Source organism: Panthera onca, chromosome C2 (genome assembly GCF_046562875.1).
Source record: "Panthera onca isolate mPanOnc1 chromosome C2, mPanOnc1 haplotype 2, whole genome shotgun sequence".
NCBI lineage: Eukaryota > Metazoa > Chordata > Mammalia > Carnivora > Felidae > Panthera > Panthera onca.
In genome coordinates, this window is record NC_138347.1 from 141842 (window position 1) to 168167 (window position 26326).

The 26326-nt window shown below is 42.0% G+C and overlaps 1 protein-coding gene and 1 pseudogene across 5 annotated transcripts in view; both read right to left on the bottom strand.

The window, feature by feature from the left end:
• PRMT2 (protein arginine methyltransferase 2) overlaps nt 1-26326 on the bottom strand; it is a 71869-nt gene that overhangs the window by 13240 nt on the left and 32303 nt on the right. For 2 of the 5 annotated variants that reach the window (XM_078452638.2, XM_078452637.2), the window contains 5 exons: nt 21718-21831; nt 15108-15215; nt 14160-14342; nt 9532-9693; nt 8371-8535 (listed from right to left, as the gene is read on the bottom strand). In XM_078452638.2, the coding sequence (XP_078308764.1) occupies nt 8371-8535; nt 9532-9693; nt 14160-14342; nt 15108-15215; nt 21718-21771 (672 nt within the window). In that variant the 5' untranslated portion in view covers nt 21772-21831. Of the gene's footprint in view, nt 1-8370; nt 8536-9531; nt 9694-14159; nt 14343-15107; nt 15216-21717; nt 21832-24034; nt 24203-26326 lie in introns of those variants that run through there. The other 3 variants (XM_078452640.2, XM_078452636.2, XM_078452639.2) reach the window with 3 other exon arrangements.
• Nucleotides 15019-15100, bottom strand: LOC145712437 (U4 spliceosomal RNA; annotated as a pseudogene).

A 26326-nucleotide genomic window follows, 5' to 3' on the forward strand; every position in this document is an offset into this window, starting at 1 on the left:
TGTATAATGTTTACTTATATATACGTGAAATGCATGACAATGATGTTACAAGGGACAGGAAGAATAAATCAGGATTATTTGTTGCAAGGAACACTACCCATAGAGTAGTATAGTGTTACATGAAGGTAGACTTGGATCAGTTGTAACTGTGTATCGCAAACTAGAGGGCAACCACTTAAAAAGTTAAAAAAAAAAAAGTGTAATCGATATGCTCAGAAAGGAGAGACAATGGAGTCATATAAAAAGTCCAATCAAAACCTCAAAAGGCAGAGCACCTAAATACATAAAGCAAATATACAATGGATAGGTCATCCAGACAAACAATCATAAGGAAACACCAGATTTAAACTACATATGAGGTCAGATGGCCGAATAAAACATACAAACAACATTCCATCCAACAGCAGCAGAACACACGTTCTTCTCAAGTACACATGGAACATTTCAGTTAGGACACTGAAAACAAGTTTTAATAAATTTAAGAAGACTGAAATCATATCAAACATCTTTTATGACCATAATGGTATAAAACCAGATATCAAAAACAAGAAGAAACGGGGAAAATTCACAAAAATGTGGAGATTAAATAACGTATCCCTGAACAAACAATGGGTGAAAGAATTCAAAAGATAAATCAAATAATATCCTGAGACCAACAAAAACAGAAACACAACAGAACAAAACTCATGGTGAGCAGCAGAAGCAGGTTGAACAGGAAAGTTTATAGAAATAAATGCCTACATTAAGGGAAAAGACAGATCTCAAATAAACAATGTAACTTTGCACCTAAGGAAGTAAAGAAAGAACTGGCCCAAAGTTAGTAGAAGGAAGGAAATAACAAAGACCAGAGTGGAAATACATGAAATAGAGACTACACAGGCACAGGAAAGACCAATGAAACAGAGAGCTAATTTTTTTGAAGATAAACACATCTTCAGCTAGATTCACCAATTCACGAAGAAAAGAGGTGAAATACATAAAATCAGAAATGAAAGAGACATTACAACTGATATCACACAAACACCAACGATCACAACAGACTGCTATGAACAATTATATGCCAACAAATTGGACAATCTAGAAGAATACCTAAAATCCTAAAAAACACACAACCTACCAAGACAGAATCGTGAAGAAATAAGAAAATCTGAACAGACCAATCAATTACCAGTAAGGAGACTGAATTAGTCACTGAAAAATTCCCAACAAACAAAAGTCCACAACCAGATGGCTTCACAGGTGAATTCTACCAAACATTTAAAGAATCAACACCAAATCTCAAACTCTTCCAAAGTATCAAAGAGGAGGGAACACTTTCAAACTCATTTTACAAGGCCAGCATTACCCAAAGACAGACAAGGAAAATTTACAAGGAAATTACAGGCAAACATCCCTGATGAACACAGATGGAAAAATCCTCAAATAAAAATTGGCAAACTGAATTCAACAGTACATTAAAAGGATCATATGCCATAATCAAGTGGGATTTATTCCTGGGATGCAAACATGGTTCAACACAGCAAATCAATAATGTGATACACCACATTACCAAAATGAAGGATGAAAATTATACGAGCATCTCAATACATGCAAAAAAGCATTTTATAAAATTCAAGTACATTCCATGATAAAGATTCAAAAAACTGAGTATTGGGAGGATATATCACGACATAATAAAACCCATATGCCAAGCCTAGAGCTAACACCATACTCAACACTGAAAAACAGAAAGCTTTCCTCTAAGATCAAGTGAAAAACAAGGACACTCACTCTCATCACTTTATTCGACACAGTACTGGAAACCCTAGCCAGACCAATCCGGCAAGAAAAAGAAATAAAAAGCATCTAAATAAGAAAGAAAGAAGTAAAACTGTCTCTATTTGCAGATGACATACATAGAAAATCCTAAAGACTCCACACACACACACACACACACACACACACACACACACACAATCTGTCAGAATAAACAAATTCAGTAGAGTTGTAGAATACAACATAAATATACAAAAACTAGTTGTGTTTCTATACACCAACAATGAACTATCAAAAAGAGAAATTAAGAAAACAATCCGATTTACAGTTGCATCAAAAATAATAAAATATCGGGGCGCCTGGGTGGCGCAGTCGGTTAAGCGTCCGACTTCAGCCAGGTCACGATCTTGCGGTCCGTGAGTTTGAGCCCCGCGTCAGGCTCTGGGCTGATGGCTCGGAGCCTGGAGCCTGTTTCCGATTCTGTGTCTCCCTCTCTCTCTGCCCCTCCCCCATTCATGCTCTGTCTCTCTCTGTCCCAAAAATAAATTAAAAACGTTGAAAAAAAAATTAAAAAAAAAAAAAAAAATAATAATAAAATACCTCGAAATAAATTTAATGAAGAAGGTGAAAGGCAATGAAGAAAGAAATTAAAGACACAAACAAGTAGAAAGATATCCTGAGTTCACAGATAGGAAGAATTAAAATTGTTTACATGTCTACTCTACTCAAAGCAATCTACAGATTCAATTCAATCCCTATCAAAATTCCAATGGCATTTTTCACAGAAATAGAAAAAGCAATCCTAAAACTCCATATAAACAGCTATTTTGAGAAAGAAGAACAAAGTTGAAGACCTCACACTTTAAACTATATCACAAAGCTATTATGATCAAAACAACATCGTACTGTCCTAAAAACAGACACATAGACCAATGGAACGGAACAGAGAGTCCATGCGTTAATTATCAACGCATTTTCAACACAGAAGCCGAGAATATGCAATGGGTAGAGGATAACCGCTACGAAATGGTGTTGGGAAACTGGACCCCTATCCTATAACACACACAAAAATCAACTGCAAATGGATTAAATATTTGAACACAAGACCTAAAAGCATACAATTCCTTGAAGAAAACACAATGAATAAGCTTGACGCTGATCTTGCCAATAATTGTTTGGATTAGACACCAAAAGCAAAGGCAACAAAAGCAAAAATAAACAAGCAGGACCACATCAAACGAAAAAGCTTATGCACAGCAAAGGTAACCATCATCAACAACAAAAGGGTAAACCGTAGAACAGGAGACAATATCTGCAAACCACATATCTAATAAGGGGTGAAAACACAAAATATACAAGGAACTCATAACAAACCAATAGAAAAAGCTTTTTAATTGGGCAAAAGGACATTTTTTCCAAAGAAGATATACAAATGGGCAACAGGTACACGAAAGATGCTCAGTATCACTAATGATCAGGCAATGCAAATCAAAACCACAACGAGGTATCAGATCACCCTTGCTATGTTTATTATCAAAAAGACAAAGGTAACAAATGCTAGTAAGAACATGTAGAAAAGGGAACCCTGGAACATTGTTAGTGGGAATGTAAACTGGTACAGCCACTATGGAAAACAGTATGGAAGTTCCTCAAGAAATTAAAACCAGAAATACCATGTGATCCAGCAATCCTGCTTCTGGGTTTATAGCCAAAGAAAACAAAATCATTATCTCAAAGAGGTATCTGCACTCCCATGTTCACTGAAACATTATTCATAACAACCAAGTTATGGACACAACCAAAGTGTCCACTGACAGATGAATGGATAAAGGAAAAGTGAAATAGATATGTATATATGATACATATGAGATATATATATATAGATACAGTTATATACAATGGAATATTATTCACCCACGAGAAAGAAGGAAATCCGAACCTCTGCAACAACATGGATGAACCTAGAGGGCCTTATGCTAAATGAAATAAGCCACAGATAGTGGCAGTATAAATATAGTGCAGTATAAATACTGCATCATATCATTTATATGTGAGATCTTTTTTAAAAAAAAAAAGTTTTTCAAAGTTGAACTCATAGAAACAGAGAGTATAAAAGTGGTTACCAGGAGCTCAGGGGTGAGGAAAATAGAGAGACATTGGTAAAAAGCTACAAACTGTCAATTATAAAATGAATAAGGTCTGAATATCTATTATATACCACGGTGACTATAACTGATGACACCATTATTGTGAGTGATGAATGGGTTAACTCAACGGGGGGAAGCTATCAAATAGTCATATTGCATACTTTAAATATCTTATAATTTTATACCTTAATACAAGTGAAGATAGATAACAAACAGATTACAGATAAAGTGAGCTTCAAGAGAGATTACAACTGAAAAATATTTTTATAAATTGGAAATGGTCTACAAAGTGAATACGCCATCAATTTACAAAAATATGAATCTTTTTGATCAAACTGGCTAGTGGTTTATTAATTCTGTTAATTATTTCAAAGAACCAGCTTCTGGTTTCATTGATCTGTTCTACTGTTTTTTGGTTTTGATAGCATTAATTTCCGCCCTAATCTTTATTATTTCCTGTCTTCTGCTGGTTTTGGGTGTTATTTGCTGTTCTTTTTCCAGCTCCTTAAGGCATAAGGTTGGGTTGTGTATCTGAGATCTTTCTTGCTTCTTTAGAAAGGCCTGGATTGCTATATACTTTCCTCTTATGACCATGTTTGCTGCATCCCAGAGGTTTGGGGTTGTGGTGTTATCATTTTCATTGACTTCCATATGCTTTTTAATTTCCTCCTTAAGTGCTTAGTTAGCCCCTTCATTCTTTAGTAGCATGTTCTTCAGTCTCCAAGTATTGTTACCTTTCCAAATTTTTTCATGTGGTTGATTTCAAGTTTCATAGCATTGTGGTCTGAAAATATGCACGGTATGATCTCAATCTTTTTGGACTTACTTAGGGCTGATTTGTGTCCCAGTATATGGTCTATTCTGGAGAACGTTCCATGTGCACTGGAGAAGAATGTACATTCTGCTGCTTTAGGATGAAATGTTCTGAATATATCTGTTAAGTCCATCTGGTCCAGTGTGTCATTCAAAGCCATTGTTTCCTTGTTGATTTTTTGATTAGATGATCTGTCCATTGCTGTGAGTGGGATGGTGAAGTCTCCTACTATTATGGTATTACTATCAATGAGTTTCTTTATGTTTGTGATTGATTTACATATTTGGGTGCTTCCACATTTGGCACATAAATGTTTACAATTATTAGGTCTTCTTGGTGGATAGACTCGTTGATTATGATATAACGCCCTTCTGCATCTCTTGATACAGTCTTTATTTTAAAGTCTAGATTGTCTGATATAAGTATGGCTACTCCAGCTTTCTTTTGTTGACCATTAGCATGATAGATAGTTCTCCATACAAAAATATGAATCTTAAGTTTACAATATCAGCATGTTCATGTCAGGTTCTAAACCAATATACCTCTGAGCATTAAATTAATTCACCCTTAATTTATGCTCATTAAATTACCTAACTTTATTTCCTTAAAAAAAAAATCATAGAAGAAAAAGAGTAGAAGAAAAAAACAGGAACGAGGAACAAGAATAACAAATAGACCACAGTAACAAATATGGTAGATGTATTAATCCAACTATATTAATAACCACTTGAATGTCAGTGGTCTACATATACCAATTAAAAAACAAAGATTGTCAGAGTGGATCAAAAACTAATACCCAACTAAGTGTTGTCTACAAGAAACCTACTTTAAATATACTGACACTTATAAACTAAAAGTAAGTGGATGGAGGAAGATAGACGATGCTAACACTAATCAAAAGAAAGCAGGAGTAGCTATGTTAATTTCAGAGCAGCTTTCAGAGGAAGGAAGTTATCAAAGATAAACAGGGGCATAACATAATGATAAAGGGGTCAATTCTCCAAGAAGATATAACAGTCCTTACCATGTATATACCTAACAATAGAGCATTAAACTGTGTGAGGTGAAAACAAATAGGACTGCAAGAGAAAACAGATGAATCCACTATCATAGTTGGAGACTTCAACATCCCTCTATCAGAAAAGGACAGATCCAGCAGGCAGAAAATCAGTTAAGGACATAGTTGAACTCAACATCATTTATCTGCTAGATACAATGCACATCTATACACCACTCCATCCAACAGCAGAACACACTTTTCTCTCACGTTCACGTGGAGCACTCACCAAGACAGACCACATTCTGGGCCATAAAACACATCTCAACAAATTTAAAAGAACAGAAGTCATACAATGTCTACTCTCAAGACCACAGTGGAATTAAACTAGAAATCAATAACAGAAAGATAGCTGGAAAATCAAAAAATACTTGGGAAATTAAACAACACTTCTGAAAAAAAACCACACAGATCAAATAAGAAATCTCAACAGAAATTTTAAAACTATTTTGAATGTTGTCAAATTTTTTGTGTGTTGATAGCATCATGTGATTTTTCTTTTGTAGACTGTTAATATGGTAAATTACTCAGCCTTGAATTCCAAAGATAATCTCTTCTTTGTTGTAGTGTTATTCCTTTTATGTATTGCAGGATTATACTTGCTAATATTTTTGAGGATTTTTGCATTTATGAACATGAGTTCTTTTTGGTTTGGGTTTGGTATTAGGGTAATGCCAGTCTCACCAAATGAGCTAGGAAGTGTCTCTCCTCTTCCATTTTCTGAAAGACATTGCTCAGATCTGGTGTTATTTCTTCCTTAAATGTGTTTGTAGATTTCACCAGTGAAATAATTTAGGCCTACAGATTTCTCTTCACAGAAGGTTTTCAACTATAAATTAATATTGTTAGTATTTACTTGATTATTCAAGTTACCTACTACCTCACTGTGGGTTAGTTGTAGAAGTTTGCACTTTTCAAAAGAATTGGTCTTTTTCATCTAAATTACTAAAGTTACGTATGGAGACAGAGCCACAGGAGGAGTAACAATAAACTTAAGACCAGGTCGGTGTGCTTCAAGTTCTGGCCTTCTTTCTCAACCTTCCAGCTACTGTATGCTTTTCAAAGTCCTCAAATAGCTTCTCCCTGCACGCTGTCTTAGATCTATAGCTGCACTCACTGAGACACACAGGGTGGGGTGTGCTTTCCCCACCATACCTGGAACATCCTACCTGCAGCCGGCTAGGTCATTGCTACCTATGAACTTTTTTTAATGTTTTTTACTTATTTTTGAGAGAAAGAGAGCACAAGCAGGGTAGGGGCAGAGAGAAAGTGGGACAGAGGATCCAAAGTGGGCTCCCCACTGACAGCAGAAAGCCCAATGCGGGGCTCGAACTCAGGAACTGCAAGATCATGACCTGAGCCAAAGTCAGATGCCTAAACAACTGAGCTACCCAGGACTCTTGCCATGTACAGTTTTTAAAAACAAAACTAGGGGCACCTGGGTGGCTCATTTGACTGAGCATCTGATTCTTTATTTTGGCTCCGGTTATGATCTCATGGTTCATGAGTTCGAGCCCCACATCAGGCTCTGTGCTGACAGTGCAGAGCCTGCTTGGGATTCTCTCTCTCCCTCTCTTTCTGCCCCTCCCCCCTCGTGCTCATGCTCTCTCAAAAATAAATAAATAAACTTAAAAAAAAATTGGAATCATATTGTACATGCTTTTTTGTGTTTTTAAAAAACCACCAACCTGTCACCAACTTTCTCTAAGATAATTACAAGTTCAGGATGTACAGCACAATGACTTGATTTCCATGTATTGTGAAATGATTACCATAAAAGTTTAGTTAGTATTTATCACTTTGGGCACCTGGGGGGGCTCAGTTGGCTGAGCGTCCGACTTCGGCTCAGGTCATGATCTCACAGTCCATGAGTTCGAGCCCCACGTCGGGCTCTGTGCTGACAGCTCAAAGCCTGGAGGCTGCTTCAGATTCTGTGTCTTCCTCTCTCTCTGCCCCTCTCCCACTCATGCTCTATCTCTCTCTCAAAAATAAATAAACATTAAAAAAATTGTTTTAATTAAAAAAAACTCCATGTGTAAGTGGGCCTACATGGTTCAAACCCACATTGTTCAAGGGTCAACTGTTCGCTCTTAACGTCTGTCCTGTATGTCACCGTAGTCACCACCCTATACATCGTGACCCCACTGCTCATTTTCTTGTACCTGAAGTCTGTACCTTTTGACCATGGTCTTCCAATTCTTTCTCCCCAACCCCCTTTTTCCCCATTAACCACAAATGTGCTCTTTTTCTAGGAGTTTGGTGGGTGAGTTTTGTGTTGTTGTTGTTTTCAGATTCCACATGTAAGTGAGATCATACAGTATGCCTCTTGCTTATCTCACTTAGCATATCGCCTTCAAGGTCTCCCCGCCCCGTTGTCACAAGTGGTGGATTTTGTGGCCTGGAGGCTGTCCTGCACTAAGCAGAGGTCAGCGCCAGGAAAGGCACCAGGTGGATTCACTTTAACATGAAACAGCTGCAGCTCTCCCCTAGAAGCTCTGCTCACAACAGCCCCTCTGGACCCAGTCCATGGCCCCTGCTTGGAATCTGAACTTCCCTGGTGCAATCCACAGCCACCCGCATGTCCCAGTGCCCCTTACCAGCAGGCAGGTCCCCATCCACTCGGATACCAGCACATCCACCTTCTCCGGTAACACCACATCCTCCACCTTCTGCTGGAACACAGTGATGATGTCGGCAAAGCCATTCTGCATGACCAGTTGCCCCGTGTGCTGGGCCATCTCACTGGCCTCCACTGCATACACCTGCATATGGGAGAAGGGCCATCAGTGCGTGTCCCACCCTGCAAAGCGGCCTGTCATCTGCTCTCCCTGAGCCCATTGCTTCAGCTGAGTCAGAGTCGGCATCAGAGAAAACAAGGACAGACGGAAGCGACAGTGCCGGACAGCAGGAACGGCAGCTGGGCCACACCGTGCTACCTCCAACGGCCGGAGCCCTGGCAAGGGAGCCACCTCTAACCTTCACTCCACCTCCTGCCTAAAACAGACAGGGGGCTGCAGGTGAGAGGAAGGCCCTACACCCATACTGGGCACCCACCGCAGGGGCCCTCCCCGGGTGCGACCCAGTGGCCCAGCTCCCACACACGCAGCAACACAACCCATAACTGATGCAGGAGCTTCTCAGTATTGGCCTGAGAAGAGTCAGACTTTATGGATATCAGTGGCCGAGACCATTTCAAATCCAGGTTGTCAGAGGAAGCTCGTGTGTGCATACGTCTCGGTTCTGACAGCACCTGAACTCCAGTGGTCACTGCACCACAGCTCCACTTATAAACTAGGCGTTTCATCCACCTGTGTCGGGGGCCGTCGCAGGGCTTCAGCTCTGCACGGCCCACCCCACATACTTTAAAGGGAAGAGGACGAAGGGAAGCCACCTTGTGTCACGGAAAGTGGTCTGTTTTGTCCCTGCCAGGTGGTCCCTGCTCAGTGCAGGGGTATCACTTGGACAGTGACCTACACCAGTGGCTCAGCCCCAACACAGGGACACATATGTTTCTCTATTCAACTGAAATAAACATTTTACCAAAAAATATCCCACAACATGCAACTCACTCAGGTATTTTCTATTCTCTCCTCTTCTACTCTGTGCTGTTTGTGACTCATTACGCCAACATCACAGCGTCCAATAGGCTCAGCCTGCCAGAGCACACTGCCCGTTTCACCGACACAGGGCCTTTGCACACGGGACCACACCAAGAGTCAGCTCACAAGCCGCTGAAGGGACAGCTGCCTCCTACTCACTGCTTTGGGCTGCGCATGATGTGCACAGAAGAGGCTGATGATCCCAGTCCCACAGCCGACATCCAGAATCACTTTATCTTTCAGGGATTCTTTATTCTGCAGGATAACATTGTGGTATTTAGTTGTTCGTGGCTGGTCTGCCAACATTTCCAAGTGAAGTTTCTAGAGGAAATACACATTCGGAATCACTGCTTACAATCTGAGCTATCCTGAGCTCTGGTTTAAGAAGGAAGATCAGAGACTGAGCTAACCCTCTTGACCCCCACCACCCCATGCCTAAAAATATGAGCAACATAGAGAAAACAAAAGACAAAAAAAAAAATCAAAGGACACAAATACGCCACTAGACAAAAATAAAACAGTGAAGGAATGAGATGGAAGTTTCTAGAATCCTTCAGTTCACTGTGGTGCTGCCTAGAGATTCTCCCTTCACCTCCCCAAGAGCCAGGAGAGCAGAGAAGCAGGGGTGGATCACTGAGGAGATGGTGCAGACATTACCCTCCTGACCACTGTTCCCACATGAGACAGGAGGAACCACCAAATTCCCCATCAGATACAACTTGGCCAACTATCCATCAAGAGAGACCGTGGACAAGCCACCAGCAGAGATGCTAGAGGAGCACACAGGGCCCCACCCAAAACTGTAGCTCTGGAGGGAGGTAACAACCTCGCTGACCCTCAGAGGGTGAGTTCGAGGCCCCCAGTCATGTCCAGAGGGAGGAAAACACATGAAACCCAAGATAACATAAGACATCACAGGAATCACACTAATCCTCAGGGAAACAGAGAAAGCCTCCTCCAGATGGTTCGTGAAGCCACAGGTGGCAGTCAGAGCCCAGAGCGGCTGCACCCACAGCACCATCCCTCACACCTCACCTCTTAGATCTCAAGCTGCAGAAAACCCGCATGGCTGAGGGGGGGACAGTCAAGCTACCCAGACCATGTCAGCACAAACAGGAAGTCTGGACACTGCCTGCATGAGCCCATCGTGGCTCCTCATAAAGACACTGAAGACTGAAACACAAAGGGTTGGAGGGTCAGAGTAGATGGGAGTCAAGACCCAGCCATCCTGCCTGCAGTGATCCACCTTAACAGAAAGTCAGAACTAGCATGCAAAGGTGCACCATGCTGATGCCAGGGGAAGGAAGTTAGATGGTGGCATTTTCATCACACAAAATATATTTCAGATCAAAGAATATTCCCAGCAACGAAGAGTCAGGTCATAGTAACACAGGAATCACTTTAGCAACAGGACCTAATAATTCTAAACACTTTTGTATCTAATAACAAAGCTTCAAAATACACTAAGTAAAAACCAATAGAAATGCAACAAGAAATAGACAAATTCACAATTATGATCAATATCCTTCTCTCGGTAGCTGAGAGAGAAGTAGAAGGAAAATCAGTAAGGGCACAGACTCAAACAATACTATCAACCAACTTAATCTGATATTTATAGAACACTTCACCCAACCACTTACAAAAATAATACATAAAAACATCTAGGGATAGATTTAACAAGAAAGGCAAAGCACCCAATATGATCAAAACCGAAAGAAAGAGAAAGAAAGAAAGAAAGAAGAAAGAAAAAATAAAATAAACCTTAAAACTCTGAGAGACATAAAACAATGCTCAAGAAATGGGGAAAGTGAGTGTGATGTGATGAACATGTCACTTCTCCCTAAATTAATGTAAACTTTCCATGCAATACCAATTAAAACGCCAGCCAATTTGGCCTGGGGAAGGGTGTACAACAAATGCTAATAAAATTAGCTTCAAACACTAGAGACCAGCCTAGCCATGAAAGCACTAAAAAACAGGAGGACTGCTAGAGACCTAGCCTCCCAGATGTTTAAAAGCTACAATAATGAAAAGCATCTGGAGCTGCAGAAGAAATAAACAGATCAATGAAACAGAACAGAGATTACACAAATAGAATTTAGAAATGTAACGTATGATAAACGTGCATTTCATATCATCAGGAAAAGGAGGATTATCCAATAACTGATGCTGGAACAGCTGAATATTTGTGGGGAAATTAAGTTGTAATTTTACCTTATTCTTTACAACTAGTAAGTTCCAGATTGATTTAAATATTTCATTGTTAAATGGGGTCACAAAAGTCTAAAAGAAAGTATGGATATTTATAATCTTGGAGTGAAGGTCTTCAAAGTAGGACACAAAATCCAGAAGCCACAAAGAAAAAGGACAAATCAGACCATAAAACTTAGAGTTCCATGGGAAAAGATGAGAGGCAAGTGGTGAGTATAAGTCCAGGCTAACCAGCTTATTCAACAGAGAAACTGACACAAATAAAAAGAAAAATGAGCAAATTATATGAAAGTTTACCTAAAAAAAATGGAGAAATAGAAAAGGCCAACAAAATATAAAAGGTGACTAATCCGACTTTAAAAAAAAGAAACTGGGGGCCCCGGAGTGGCTCAGTCAGTTGAGCAGCTGACTTTGGCTCAGGTCATGATCTAGAGGTTACATTTGGACCCACATGGGGCTTTTCACTGACACTGTGGAGCCTGCTTCAGATTCTGTCTTCCTCTCTGTCCCTCCCCTACTCCCTCTCTCTTTCTCTCTCTCAAAAATAACCATTTAAAAAAAAATAAAAATAACAGGGCACCTAAATGGCTCAGTTGGTTAAGCGACCAACTCTTGGTTTCGGCTCAGGTCATGGTCTGTTTCGTGAGTTCGAGCCCCACGTCTGGCTCTACACTGGCAGTGCAGAGCCTGTTTGGAATATTCTCTCTCTCTCCCTCTTCCTCTCTCTCTCTCTTCCTCTCTTCCTCTCTCTCTCTCTCTCTCTCTCTCTCTCTCTCCCCCTTGCTCTCTGCCCCTCACCCACTCAGCTGTCTCTACCTTTCTCAAAACAAATAAATAAACTTTAAGGATAAATTAAATTAAATTAAATTAAATTAACAAACAGAAACCAGAATCAAGAGATAACATATTTCCCTTTTAGGATTAGAAATCTGTTTTCACTGTGGCAATTGTGGTTGTGATATAAGCTTCCACATACTATTGGTAGGTGTATAATCAGCCAATCTTTCTGGAGGGCAAATTGGAAAGATCCACCAAAGCAAAAAACACCATACATACACCCTACAAATTTACCCAATAGAAATCTAGCAAACAGTAAACAAGATTTATGTAAAAGGAAGTCCATTACAGCATGGCTTATCATAATGAAAAGTCATTAAATAAACCACCAATATGGCTCTTTTAAAATCAACAAAATACTCTTTCTTGATAATTTGAAAGCTCTCATCATGTACATACACAGGTGGTTTTCATTTATTGTAACATTTTTGTCAAATATAACACACCTACCAAAAAAGTGTATTAAAAACTGCCTTACAGTCTGTCAAATATAGTTTTCCAGCAAACACTTGTGCAGCCAATACCAGAATACTGCCAGCCCCCCCAACCTTTCCACCCCAGCCTGGCTGATACGAAAATGAGGGCGGAAAACCTCCCTGAAAAGGAGAGGGAAGCTCTGAAGGGTGCGGCTCCTGCGCTACCACTCCAGCAGTCTGAAGGAAGAAGCCTACTTTACTACCCAGCACGAGAACGATTTTCTCCTGGCCTGAGCAGCAGCCCAGCCAATGAGAAACTGCCAAACCTAGCCAAGGAGAAGCAGCCGCCATCCTCCAATGGGCTTTCATTTCAAGCAGCCCCGCCCACCCCTTCTCCCTACTGATTGGTTCTCCAGACTTGCCTGTGCTTCCCTACAGCCTGCCTGCCCTGGATTGCGGTTCCCCTGCTATTCGCGAATAAACCGGCTTCGCTGGTATAATAACGATTTTATTTTCAAAGTTGACACCATCACAGGCCCCCCCCTCTTAACAGTAACCACCATCCTGATTCTCAGGGGAACCAGGTCCCTGATCTCCTTTAGAGTCTCACCACTTACATTCATAAACGATACCTTTTAACACTTTCTAATTTTACATAATTGAATCAAAAGTTCTTTGATGTCTTGCTTCTTTCACTCAACATTAGGTCTACAATGTTTATTCTGCAGGCATCTGTTTTCATCTAGCTTTAAAATATAAACAGGAGCTGTCTGGACTATAGGATTATGGGTCTTTATCCAAATTGGGAAAACACACACACACACACACACACACACACACACACACACACAAACTAGTAAGTCAGTTATTCATAAAGGTATTATTGTTGACTTGTGTAACTTTTTTGTATTTTATTTTTAAAGTAAAATGTATTACTCTTTTTTAAATGCTGAGAAAAATTCATAATCCCATTGGTCAGATAATCTCTCTAAACAACCATGGGCCAATCCAGCCTACCACCTGTTTTTGTATGGCCTGCAAGCCAAGAATGATTTTTAATGGTTTTTAAAAATCAAAAGAATATGCCATACTCGCTTATGGTTTTATGACTGCTTCTGCACTACAATGGCAGAGCTGAGTAACCATATGGTCTACTAGCCAGAGAAAAAGTCTGCAAACCCTGCTCTAAACCATGAGAAGCAGCAGTCCAGGTGAAGCTAACTTTAAACTAGAGAGAAGAAACCAGCACCTGGACAACTGAACAGGGATCTGGAATGCAATACCAGCACCTGGCCAACTGAACAGGGATCTGGAATGCAATACCAGGGTTCCATAGCTGCCGAAGTACTCTTCATCCTGCCACGTGTCTTCAGGATCACACTCCTCCAAATGCTTCCCAAGGTGGTTTGCAGGTATGTACCCGCAGCAGCCTGCACGCTCGCCCCACCACCAATCAGCAGTTGTCTGTCTCAGGACGAGAATTTTTTCCCCTCTCAAAAAGCTGAGCTGGAAAAAAACATACACAGAAGTCAAAATTCAAGAAAAACCTGAAAGTGGTATTTCAATTGTGGCTCAGTCATAAATCCCCCATAACTGGGGCCCAAATCACAGCTATTTCAAAAAGGACACAACAGGTAATTATACCAACTCACAATTTGTGAAAATGATACCAAGGTTTAGAGATTTTTATGGAACATCTACATGAAAGAAAAGCACATGGTATTTTTTAAAGGAAAGATGAAACACTTTCAAATGGCTTAGGACAGAATTTCTGAACAGCCGCTTCACAGTAATTCAGCTATGTGGTAGGTGATTCATTTACTGGGTTACAAAGTAGGAAAAGCTACATTCGAGTCAGTATCTTTATCTTATAGCCTTATTTTTCATTAACTAGAATAGGTTCTAAACCAAGGTTTCCAAACAGAAATTGGAGCAGGTGCTTCCCCCGATTCCTTACCAGGTATCTTTCACCTAAGGCTTGGGACTGGAACTTGTTAGGGTAGGAAGAGAAGGGTCACTCACAGGTCTCACTGGGCTCTAAACGTCTGAATACTCTTTACTTAACTTTGGTATGACTTCTTCAAATATCACATCTACTTCTGTCATTTAGCATACTGAATCAAAAAAAAACACGGACCGAGGCCCATGGCCACTGCACGTGAGCAAGTGCGTCAGGTTACCTGCGTCTGGGAAAAGTTTTCAATTAGCAATAATCGCGCCTCGGATAAACCTCATTGGCTACGATACTGCCACTGCGCAAAGCTTGGTTACCTGCGTCTGGTCAGTGGCAGAATAGTCTGCAATGGCCACAAACTCTTCTGGGTGCGCACTCTCCTGGAGATGCTCCTGGCCACCACATTCCATGAGACCCTCTCCCTCCTGCTCAAAGCAAAGGAAAGAACAGGAGATGACTATGGTGCTTCTCTTTCTGTCCATCCTAATAACTTGTAGCCTTTTGGTTATTTCATTTGGGTTCAAATGAAGATTCGTGTGACCAGATTTAATCATACGAGTTGAGTCATCTTCAGTAGCAGGCTCAAGGGATCTCACCTTCGCTCTACCTTCATGTCTCTAGTACAAAATTATTAATACATCCTAAAGAGAACATCAAAGGGGCGCCTGGGTGGCGCAGTCGGTTAAGCCTCCGACTTCAGCCAGGTCACGATCTCGCGGTCCGTGAGTTCGAGCCCCGCGTCAGGCTCTGGGCCGATGGCTCGGAGCCTGGAGCCTGTTTCCGATTCTGTGTCTCCCTCTCTCTCTGCCCCTCCCCCGTTCATGCTCTGTCTCTCTCTGTCCCAAAAATAAATAAAAAAAAAAAACGTTGAGAAAAAAAAAAATTAAAAAAAAAATAAATAAAAAAAAATAAAGAGAACATCAAAGAAAGAAATAAGAGGCACTTTTAGCATCTACCTGGTAACTGACCCTGAACATCATCCTCAAAGTAGTGACCAGCCCTAAGAGAAAGACGACCTGTTCCTGGGCATCACGCTCTGGGGGCCTTGTCAGACCCGAGGGCAGAACTGCAGAATTGGGCAGGCCTCAGGAAGGTGCTAGGGACCGGCACAACCCTCGCAGCCTAACTCAGACTGCACTGCTGCTGTCACACGCTGCTCAGGACCCAGAAGGGGAGCCCTAGAGTGCACCTGCCCAGTCTCCACTTTCCATCAGAACAGACTTGCCAGGAAGACACCCATTGGGGGTGGGAGAACCTCCAACCACACATTCCAGTTCAATGAAGCAACCCTGTCCCCATATATACATTTTAAACAAATTTTCCTAAACATAAATGTAATTCACATTCTTTGGAAAATGTGTGAAAGCACAAGTGTACCCAGAGGAAAATTACAACCATCTGTAATCTTGCTCACTGGTCAGGGATAATGATTAACATACTAACATTTATATTCTTTCCAGCTTTTTTTTTTTAAGTGTACATATAATATGTGCATATAGGGTATTTATGGAGATCATATAATTCTGCCTTGTGACAAATTTCCCACTCATTAAATTGTGAGTATTTGGGGCGCCTGGGTGGCACAGTCAGTTGAGCGTCCAACTTAGGCTCAGGTCATGATCTCGTGGTTCTTGAGTTTGAGCTCCGCGTCAGGCTCTGTGCTGACAGCTCAGAGCCTGGAACCTGCTTCGGATTCTGTGTGTGTGTCTCTCTCTGCCCCTCCCCTGCTCATGCTCTGTCTCTGTCTCAAAAATAAATAAACATTAAAAAAATTTTTTTAATTGTATTTTCCTCATTAAATTACTTCTAAATACATTTCTAATATCTGATAGTATTCCATTCTATGAATAATCTTAATTTATTTATCTAATCTCATTATGTATTCTTAAACTGTTTTCAGTTTTTACGCTACAAATTATGTAAGACAAACTTTTTTTTTAAATTTTTTTTAACACTTACTTATTATTGACAGAGAAAGACAGAGCATGAGCATGGGAGGGGCAGAGAGAAGAGACACAGACTCCGAAGCAGGCTGCAGGCTCTGAGCTGTCAGCACAGAGCCCGACGTGGGGCTCGAACTCACGGACCGTGAGATCATGACCTGAGCCAAAACCAAGAGTCAGATGCCCACCCAGGTGCCCCACTTTTATAACTTCTGATATCACCACCAAATACCCTCCAGAAAGGTAGCTCCTCAGACCTACATAAGACTAAAAGAGGGGCACCGGGGTGGCTCAGTCAGCTAAGCATCCAACTCTTGATAGCGGCTCAGGTCATGATCTCACAGTCGTGGGTTCAAGCCCCGTGTTGGGCTCTGCACCAACAGCATGGAGCCTGCTTGGGATTCGCTCTCTCTCCACCCTGCCCCTCGCTCCCCCTCCCCCGCTCATTCTCGCTCTCTAGTCTCTGAATAATCATAAAAGAAAACAGTGAATGGTTTTCCCACACCCTTATCAACAGTGGACACGCATCATCACTCAACTCTGCCAGTTTGATGTGGAGACACTGTCTTTGTTAGTTCCATTTGCCTTTATTTTTTTAATAATTTTACAATTTATTATTTTATCTTATTTTATTTTAATTTTATTTTTTGACAGAAAGCAGGGGAGAGGGGCAAAGGGAGGGAAAGAGAATCTTAAGTAGGCTCCATGCTCAGTGCAGGGCCCAAGCTGGAGATCAATCCCATGACCCTGGGATCATGACCTGAGCCGAAATCAAGAGTCAGACGTTGAACTGACTGAGCCACCCAGGTGCTCCGGTTCCATCTGCCTTTAATTTTTAGTGAGGTCAAACATGTTTTTCAAGTACTTTTTGGTCATCTTTTTTGTTAGTTGCCTATCTGTATCCTTTGCACATTTTCTTACTACAGTAATCTGATTCATTTTACACAGTATAATTTCCTTTTTAGCTTGCTCCCCTTCCCCTGCCCCTGTTCCACCTACATCATCAGCTTCTCACCGCCCTCCCTAACCTTTACCAGTCACCTGGCACATCCTCCCACACTTTCTCCATGTTCGTGTCACACACGCATCCATGCACACATACACCCACACACATGCGGTTTTTCTTCTGACATAGTTGTTTGTGAAGAATGTCACAAACCCTTTTATTAATTTTGGGGTTTTCTTACTCACATTATAACTTGCAAAAAAAACTCCCCAATTCTTAGAACTCTAATTTATAATTTCCAATGACTATATAATACTCTACAAAAGGAATTCTTCCTGATTCTTCAGTCACCCTTGATTGATGGACTTTCTCTTGGTGTCCAACTTTCTACCACCATAAACAACATGGCCACAAACATCTCTACACATTTATCCTTATGTAATGATATCTTCCTTCTGTGGGATAGATTATCAGGGCTGAAAAATATGCATGGTTTTCATTCACACGTTTGCCAGATTCTTTCCACCAAAGGTGCAGCACTTCACGCCTCACGGCAACGCAGCGAGTGCTCTCTGCTTGAATACTCACCAGCAACCGGCATTATCACAGTCTTTAATTTTTTCCAGAGTTTTAGATATAAAGACACCAGAAAAGTAAATATGTAGGGAAACAAGACTATTTCTTATCCTTTATAAGAAAGACTTAAACAGTATACGGAAACAATAATTCATTATGGGGCTTATGACATATAAAGAAGTAAAGTATGTTACAACAATAGTACAAATAGCACAAAAATGGGGACTGGTAAAGGCAAGTAATTTGGAGGAATCTTGCATCATGAAGTGGTCGGAAAAAAAAAAAGACTGAGATAGGTTAAAGATGCATGTCACAATTTCTTGGGTAACCACTAACATATCAGTAAAAGATACACATGAAAAGCCAATAGAGGAGATAATGTGGAATTGCAAACAATATTTTATTAATCTAAAAGGAGGCAAGAATGGAGAAAGGTACAAAGAATATGCAAAGAAGAAATAGAAGAACAGCAAGATGTTAGACTTAACCATACCAGTCATTATGTTAAATGTTAACAGACTAAATACTCCAATTTAAGAGCAGAAGTTACCCAACAAGGGGGAAAAATGACATACCTATAGGCTCTTTACAAGAGAAACATTTTAAATATATGGACTTAGATTTAAAATAGATTCAAAATATTGGTGTATGTGTACCACGCAAGCTGGTACAGCTGTATTAACATAAGACAAAATAGACACAGGGCAAGAAATATTAATAGGTAAAAAGAAAGACTTCATAAAAATCCATCAATCTAGAAAGTAAAATCTACCCTAAATCCATGCACCAAGTAACAGATTCAAAATATATGAAGCAAAAAGTGATAGACTCAAAAGGAAATTAAAAAAAAAAGACAAATCCACAATCAAAAAGGACATTTTTGAAGCTCATCCCTCTCAGTAACTGACACAACAAATGGGCAAAAAGTCAGAAAGGACACAAAAGACTTAAACAACGCTAATAACCCATTTGACCTTAATGACATTTATAGAAAACCAACAACCACAGCAAACATGCTCTTTGCACATGCATGTGGAACATTCACCAAAACAGCCCATCTGACTAGGTCACAAAGCAGGCCTGAATAAACTTCCAAACGCTGAAACTTTAAATAGTATCTTTTCTGAACAACATAATCAAGCCAAAATTAAATAACAAAAAGATAAGCAAAAATTCCTAAATGTCTGAAAATAGATAACGCATGTCTGAATAGCCCAGAAATTTTCTAATTTCCACTATAACATATTAGAAAGTATTTTAACTGATCAACAATGAAAATATGATGTATATAAGTGTGTGAGGTACAGCAAACTGACGGTCAGAGGTAAAGTTACACCTTTAAAAACATATATTAGAGAAGGAAGGTTTTTTTTGTGTGTGTTTTTTTTTTTTTAACATTTATTTATTTTTTGAGAGACAGAGACAGAGCATGAGTGGGGAGGGGACAGAGAGAGAGGGAGTCACAGATTCCAAAGCAGGCTCCAGGCTCTGAGCTGTCAGCACAGAGCCAGACGCGGGGCTCGAACTCACAGACTGTGAGATCATGACCTGAGCCCAAGTAGGACTCTTAACCGACTGAGCCAGCCAGGCGCCCCTTAAAGAGAAGGAAGGTTTAAATCAGTGATCCAAACTTCCATCACAAGATGCTATAAAAATAGAAAATGAAACCCAAAGTATAAAAGAGATAAAGAGAAAAAAGAGAAAACCAATGAGATAGAAAACAGATGAACACAGAGAAATTCAACAAAGACAAAACTGGTTCTTTGAAAAGATGAAAGTGATAAAACCCCTTAAAGGTGATCAGGGGAAGGAAAGATAAAACACAAATTTTGAATAGCAGGCATCTCTTCTGTAATGAAGAGCGCTATTAACCGGATGAACACAAACAGTACAGAAATACTTCCATGACAGATGCCCAAGTAATTAAGAACTAAATAACAAGATATCATTTCTAACTCATCAGACTGAGCAAACTTTCAAAGTCTGATGCTCTCAAGTGTTACCAAGCACTATATGGGTTCCTGGCAGACCCGTAAACTGGAGAACAACTGATCACTATCTAGTAAAACTGAAAATATGCAATCCCTTCCACCCTGCAATGTCATTACTAAGTATACACCAGAGAGCACGTATGCACAAGGAGATGTGTAGGATATTTACTGCAGCACTGCTGGAAATAGACAAAAACTGGAAACATCAAGTGTCCACAAAAGGGAAATAAATAAAATGTGGTATACATCTACTGTATAACAGTAAGACTGCAACTGACCTGCATACATCAAGGGCAAATCCCCCAAAAGTAACATTAGTGGAGGGGCGCCTGGGTGGCTCAGCTGGTCAAGCATCTGACTTCAGCTCAGGTCACGATCTCTCAGTTCATGTTCTGACAGCTCAGAGCTGGAGCCTGCTTCAGATTCTGTGTCTCCCTCTCTCTCTGTCCCTCCCCTGCTAGCGTGCACACTCTCTCTCTCTCTCTCTCTCTCTCTCTCTCTCTCAAAAATAAATGTTAAAAAAAATTTTTTTCAGTAACATTAGTGGAAAAAGCAAGCAGCAGATGACACAGAATATGAAGCCACTTAAGTAAAATCTAAAAAGCACACAGAAAGAGTATCATATGTTGGTCAAAGATGCCTATACTAGGTATAAAAACGTAAAAAAATGGTGCAGAAGCACAAAGATCAATTTATAATTCACAGTAGTATTTGCCTGTGGAAACAGAGAAAGAAGAATGGGGCTGGGGCACAAACTTTATCTATGGTTTCCTTCAAAATATATACATATATGTATATATATTTACATTCTAAAGCAAATACGACAAAATGTTAACAAGTTTCACTTTTGTGTGGCATGTACAAATCATGTTTGCAATATTATTCTATAAAGTTCCGACATTTTAAAAATTTCTCAAAAGAATAGGACATCCATGGAATTAAAAAGTTTTATGATTAAGAAAGATTAATGACACAACTATGAATCAAATCTATATATGAAAACCCAAATGAAATTAGAACAACCACTAGAAGGCTAGAAAAAAAAGAAATGTTAAAATTGGACATCACAGATATAAAAATGTTTGATTTTTTAAAAAAGATTATTTGAGTATTCATTTGGTTTTTAATTTGATATAATCAACATTCCTTGAAATGTAGGGTAATCTTCTTTTTACTAATAAGTTGAATGAAACTAGATGTGTTACAGGCAGAAAAAAAAGTATGAATATATAAATCACTTCTAATGTGTCTAACCTGCTTGTAAGACATTATGCCTAGGACCTTATTAAACAACTAAAACAATGTGCTTGCTTCACCAGCACAGGTACCAAAGGTAGGTTTCCTGGGAGGTGTTTATGATGCCCAATTCAGAATGCCATCTGTAATTTCCTCTATTTAAGCATCCCATGGTTGGTGGCTAAGCTCTGCTCTCTGCAATGTTCACAGTTTTTAAATACAGGTTCTTACATACCAGACCTGAAATTACCTGCAATTCACTTCTGGGGCAGTCATCTGACGTTGCCATGGTTCTCTTAGGATCTGCCGCATAGCTGCCGCTTTTAATGTTTCATTTTCCCCTCCATTTCTACTTTTGAAAAGAGAGAGAATGAGAAAATACTTTGTTACCCTGCATAATAATTAAGTTTGCTTCACTTCTACGGTCCATGATAAAGATCCTATGCCAAAAGGAAGTAAAACTGGTTTTTAAAAAATGAAACAGAAATCAAATTTATAAATGAAATTCTTCATGAAAACAATAGAAAGCATTTGAAATTTATGAACTTCTGTGTGTTTTCTTCACTAGTCTACAAAGATGCTGATCTTATTTATTGAATGAATACTGTTAGTTTCTGTTAGATTACTGAATTGATTTAAAACAACAAATTAATGCCAAATCTTTTCTTGGAACCCTGATAGCCTTCACTCCAATTAAAATTCCTTACTGTGAAAATCAAGGAAACCTCATTTGAAATGTAGTCCGGAGACCAGCAGGGGGAGCTCTCACACCCTACCACTCCTTATAGACCAGACAGGAAAAAGTTCACTTTCCTACCACAGCAAGGGTCTCCTACCCAGGCAGCAGCCCAGCCAATGAGAAACAGCCAAACAGCCTTAGCCCAGCCAATCAGGAAGGGTGACCACCCACACTCACTTTCCTCCAATGGACTTTCCTTCAAAGCAGCTCCTCCCAACTTCCTCCTTTTTTTTTTCTTTCTTTTTTTTAATAGGGAAGGTGAGCAGAGGAGGAGGGGAGGTGCAGGGAGAGAGGGAGATAAAGAGAATCTTAAGCAGGCTCTACGCTCAGCCCTGAGCCCCATGATGGGGTCCTGGGGCTTGATGTCACAACCTTGTGATCATGACCTGAGCCCAAATCAAGGGTGAAATGCTCAACAGAATGAGCCACCCAGGTGCCCCACCTCTTTTTTCTCTATATAAAGTAACCTTCCTCTCCTACACTAGTCCATTTGCCAGTAGTTTCCCCATAGTTTGCAGGTCTGAAATTGTAATTCCTCTGTCATTTCCAAATAAACCCACTTTTCTGGTAAAATAACTGGTTGTTTTATTTTCAAGGTCAACAGCACCTGGGGCTTTCAAGTGTTTCCACTAACAGGAACCAAAAAGTCTACATCTTCCAGAGGCTTTCCCTTCTCATTCTCAGTTCTCATTTTTCCCCGTGACCGTATAATCCATACTATACTCCAACATGAATGTGTTTTTTCTTACATAACAATTCTTTGTTTAAAATGCATGCTTCACATATTCATGACTTAATACTTATTTTTGTGGGATCTATAATTACAATGTGAAAATTAACAGAACAGAGTCGTTTAGAATGGAGTCAGAGGAGGCCAGCAATGAGTGCTACCTGCAGACCCACCAGAAAGAGCAGATCCCGCAGTGGATACTACTACACTCTTCTAGCAGTAGAAAGGATTTCCTCCTCCCCCCAGCAACAGTACAACCAATGAGAGACTATCACAACCCAACCAATCAGAAGCCACTACACTTTCAACTCTCAGCCATAGACTGCTTATGCTGGATTGTAATTATCTGCCATTCTTAAATAAACCCAATTTTGCTGGCAAAATACCTAGCAGGGTTTTGTTGTTTTTGTTTTAGGGTTAACAACAAACACTAATATATATACATTGTATTTTCACTGGAAAACACTGGCACTGGGGCCAGGGCGGGATGGAGCCTGGACAGGGCTGGTTTGCTGGAAGGGGCTGGGGAGGGTGAGGCTGGATCCGGTTGATGGGGCAGGGCCAGGTGGGCTGACCAGCCTGCGGCGGGGGGGTGGGGGTGGGGGGTGCGGCGGCGGGTAGACGACTCAGGATCAGGGACTAGTGGCCAAAGGCAATAGGGGATGGGAGGAGAAAGAATGAGGGGGATATGAAGGGAAACACAGGGCTTAGATGCAGGAGTACTACCAGGGGTAAGGAGGAAAGGGAGGGGGCTCACAGAAGATGAGGGCTCGCGCAGACGAAAGTGAGGTGGGCACCTCTCCGAGAAGGCGTGGCTGGGGAAAGCGGCACCGCGGTGTTGGGCGTGGTGGGGGGGGGGAGGAACCAGGGTGGTGGGCGTGGCCGGGAAGGGGCGTGGCCCTGAGGTCGCCGAGCTTGCAGTCAGCGGCCAGAGCTCCTAGCACATAAGAGGGAGGTTCGGGGGTCTTCAAGGGGATAGAGGCCTCGGTCGGCCTACTGACGCACACGCCCGGCGAAGACCCTCACTTGGCACGTCCTACCTCAGTTCGGTCCAGCCGCCTGAGCTGCCCACAAGAAACCTACCTCAGCCGCCTTTCTCCGCTGAGTTCTGCGTCCACACCGCCGGTGCGGAGGGGCAGACAGCGCTTACCAGGAGCCCGAGCCACCGCCCTCGGCCCGCGCAAGCGCAGTACGCGCAGGCCGGCAGCGGACAGAACCCCTCCCTAGGCCCCGCTCCCTACGCCTGCGCAGTCCGCACTCGTCCCTAAGTCCGGGTAACGGAGCCCCCGTCTTCGGCCCCACGCAGGCGCAGTCGCTCACGCCCGTCTAGGAGAAGGACCAGTTCTGGGCCAAGCGCGTCGCGCAGGCGCACTTCACGAGTCCCGTCTCCCGCAGTGGCGCGCACGGGGAACACGGAGCCCCTTTCTGTGCCCGCTGAGCCTCCTGTAGGGGCGGGGTCAGCGGTGGGGTTGCAGCCGGTTGTGGGTCCCCAGCCTGGTTGAGGCGGTGGGTGGCGGAGACCCGAACCGTACGCGAGTTGGGGATGTGGAGCGGTGGCTGCCGGACCCGAGTTAGTGGAGGGGGGACAGTGGAGGCCTCACCCAGTGTTGGGAGCGAGGCAGCAGGGGCCGCTGCCGGACTTTGGTTAGGAGGTGGGGCAGCGGGGGCTGCGGATGGACCCGGGTTAGGGGGTGGGGCTGGAGGGGCCGGGACCGTACCCGGGTTAGGGGGTGGGGCAGCCTGGGCCAGGGCCGGACCCGGGTTTAGGGGGTGGGGTAGCGGGGGCTGCGGGTGGACCCGGACGGATTAGGGGGTGGGGCAGCGGGAACCGGGACCGTACCCGGGTTAGGGCGTGGGGCGGCGGGGGCTGCGGATGGACCCGGGTTAGGGGGTGGGGCAGCGGGGGCCGGGGCCGGACTCGGGTTAGGGGGTGGGGCAGCGGGGACTGCGGGTGGACCGGGATTAGGGGGTGGGGCAGCCTGGGCCAGGGCCGGACCAAGGTTAGGGGGTGGGGCAGCGGGGGCCGGGGCCGGAGCCGCGTTAGGGGGTGGAGCAGCGGGGGCTGCGGCCGGTCCTGGAGTGGGGAACAGAAACCCTTTGTGGGTGACAGAAATGGCAGATTTCTGGAGTAGGCCCTCCTTTTTTCTGCTTTTCTGTAATAATTCAGTTAGCTTTCCCATCCATGCTGTGAAGTGAGAACCATTTGACATTCTTTTCACTTGACAAATCAGACGTTGATTTAAGTTTTCATTTCACCAAGAAGTTTGATATTAGAAGTGAAATAGGGAAACGTTAGTGCCCTTACTGTGTGGTGGTCTCAAGGTGGGCAGGTAGCAGCACTGTAGTAGGGGTGGGGGGTCGGGGGGAGGTGGTAGGAAAAGGTAGTCAAAATCACGCAGACAATGGAGTAGTGGTTGCCCAGGGGAGGAGAGGAGAGTAAAGAGGTGAAGTTGATGGGTATGGGGTTTGCGTTTTTACAAGATGAAAAGAGTTAGGGAGATGGATGTTAACAATGGTTGCACGCGAGGGAAATATATTTAATACCACTGAACTGTGCATTTATATATGGTGAAGGTGGTAAATTTTGTGTGCATTTGACCACGATAAAAAAAAGCAGGAAAACAAACTGAGGAATGAAAAGGGAATTAAGTACATATTCTATAGATTTTTTGTTAATGTTTATTTATTTGAGAGAGAGCATGAGCAGGGGAGGGGGAGAGAGAGAAGAGAGAGAATCTGAAGCAGGCTCCACACCGACAGCAGAGAGCTTGATGTGGGTTCAAACTCCGGAACTGAGATCATTACCTGAGCCGGTATCAGACGCATAACAGCTTAACTGACTGAGCCACCCAGGCTCCCCTGGATTCTGTGAATTTTTAAAAGATAATGAACATATGATGAAGCTATATGTCAAAAATTTTAGCAAATCATAAAGTGGGAAAATTCCTTGAAAAACAACTTACTAAAACTGAACAAGAATATTTCGAAATGGGGCGCCTGGGTGGCTTAGTCGGTTGGCAACTGACTCTTGATTTCTGCTGGGGTAATGATCTCGTGGTGGTGGGACTGAGCCCTGTGTAAGGCTACGTGCTGAGTGTGGAGCCTGCTTGGGATTCTCTCTCTCCCTCTCCCTCTCTCTCTCTCTCTCTCTCTCTCTCTCTCTCTGCCCCTCCCCCGTTCATGGTGTGTGTGTGTGTGTGTGTGTGTGTGTGTGTGTGTGTGTGTGTGTCTTTCTCTTCCCCAAAATAAATAAATAAACATTTCAAAAAGACATTAGAAAATCTGCATAGTTCCATATTTGTTAAAGGAATTGATTTTATCATTTAAAACCTTCTCACAAAGAAGCCCAGATGGCTTCACTAGTAAATGCTTCCA